The sequence below is a fragment of the Chroicocephalus ridibundus genome, chromosome 3 (genome assembly GCF_963924245.1).
Source record: "Chroicocephalus ridibundus chromosome 3, bChrRid1.1, whole genome shotgun sequence".
Classification (NCBI taxonomy): Eukaryota; Metazoa; Chordata; class Aves; order Charadriiformes; family Laridae; genus Chroicocephalus; species Chroicocephalus ridibundus.
Window position 1 is genome coordinate 55,508,263 of NC_086286.1, and position 1,377 is coordinate 55,509,639.

A 1,377-nucleotide genomic window follows, 5' to 3' on the forward strand; every position below is an offset into this window, starting at 1 on the left:
AGCAATTGACTTACGCAAATCACCCCACACAATAAACACTAACAACAGATCAAACCCTTTGAGTGTCAACAAACTTCCTCTCTCTCCTCAACACAGTTAAGCAAGCACCCATTTCCCCCCGGCGGGGAAAATGCTGCCTGCAAAGTATCCGAGACTACCGCCTCGGATGGTTGCATTGAGCCGCTTAATACTGAGTGATCAGCACTCCTTTTAGAAAAAAGGCCTCTTGAGAGCAGACTACCAAACAAAACATTACAAACGCCCAATAAGTTTTATTATTTCCCATTTTAAAAAAAATCCGAACGATTGTACAGTTAAAAGAGTCGAAGCTGTCCAGAAGCTGGCATTTTACAAGCCTTTCTCCCCATCAGAGTCCTTCCAGGGAACACCACAGCAGGGAAGCGGAGGGACCAGGAGTACGGCGGGCCGCAGACGCCAAAGCTCCCCGGGCCCGCTGAGGCGGCTCCTCGGGCCTTCCCGGGGGCGCAGGGGCAGCCCAGCGGCGCCGGGCTCGGCCGGCAGGCAGGCAGTCGCCCTCGGGGAGCCCAGCCTGGCGGAGCGGGCTAGGACTCGTCGGGCTTGTCGGCGGGCGGCCCGCAGGGCTGCAGCATCTTCTCCATGAGGTTGAAGCGGACGCGTGCCTTGCTCTCGTTCTCGGCGATGGCGAAGTAGTTGAGAAGGTCGAAGTGGCCCATGTAGGAGCAGTACGAGTCCCGGTGCTGGTTCACCAGCCACTCCCACTTGGTGGTGTCGGCGTGGCCCGTCCCGATGTACTTGGACTGCAGGTGCTCCAGCTGGCTGTGGATGGTGTAGCGGTCCGTCATGGCGGCGGCCGGCAGGCGCGGAACGAAATGGCGAACGGAAATGATGTAACGTGCCCTCACGCCAGGGACCTTTTCCGCCCCTCCGACCGGAGCGCAGCAACCACCGTTCCCACCCGGCCCTCGGGCCGAAAGCTGTTATTTACTGCTCCGCGGTCCGCTCGGGAAGGGAAGATTAAAAGTAAAAAAAAATTAATAATTCCCGGGGATACGTGCTTTCCTGCCGCGGTGCACGATGGGAGCACGCCCGAAGGGTATGACGGGAGCTGTAGTCCTCGCTCCGCGCCGGGCCTGGCCCCGAAGGGCACCGTGCGCAGGCGGCCCGCCCCCCCCACCCCCCCCCCCCCACCATCCCCTCCCGGCCCTGCGGCCTGGCCCGTACGGCAAGAGCCTGAGGGCCGTCCCTCAGGGCACGGCTCATCCCAGCTCCTGGCATTGTCTCTGTATAAACGGCATCTCATTTTTGCCTCCCTAAACAGGCGGCACGGGGATTCTGGCTCTGGAGAAAGAAAAAGCTGCCAGGAAAAGAGCCAGGAGGTGCCCAGAGCAACCCAAA

General features: G+C 60.0%; 1 protein-coding gene across 1 annotated transcript; it reads right to left on the bottom strand.

The window, feature by feature from the left end:
• Positions 1–252: 252 nt before the first annotated feature.
• SF3B5 (splicing factor 3b subunit 5) lies at positions 253–962 on the bottom strand. Its single transcript, XM_063329225.1, has one exon. It carries the CDS (start codon positions 822–824, stop codon positions 564–566), a length of 261 nt encoding a protein of 86 aa, XP_063185295.1. The 5' UTR covers positions 825–962; the 3' UTR covers positions 253–563.
• Positions 963–1,377: the final 415 nt, after the last annotated feature.

Coding starts and splice junctions, on each gene's coding strand:
- SF3B5 (XM_063329225.1), bottom strand. CDS start 824: ATGACGGACCGCTACACCATCCACAGCCAGCTGGAGCACCTGCAGTCC.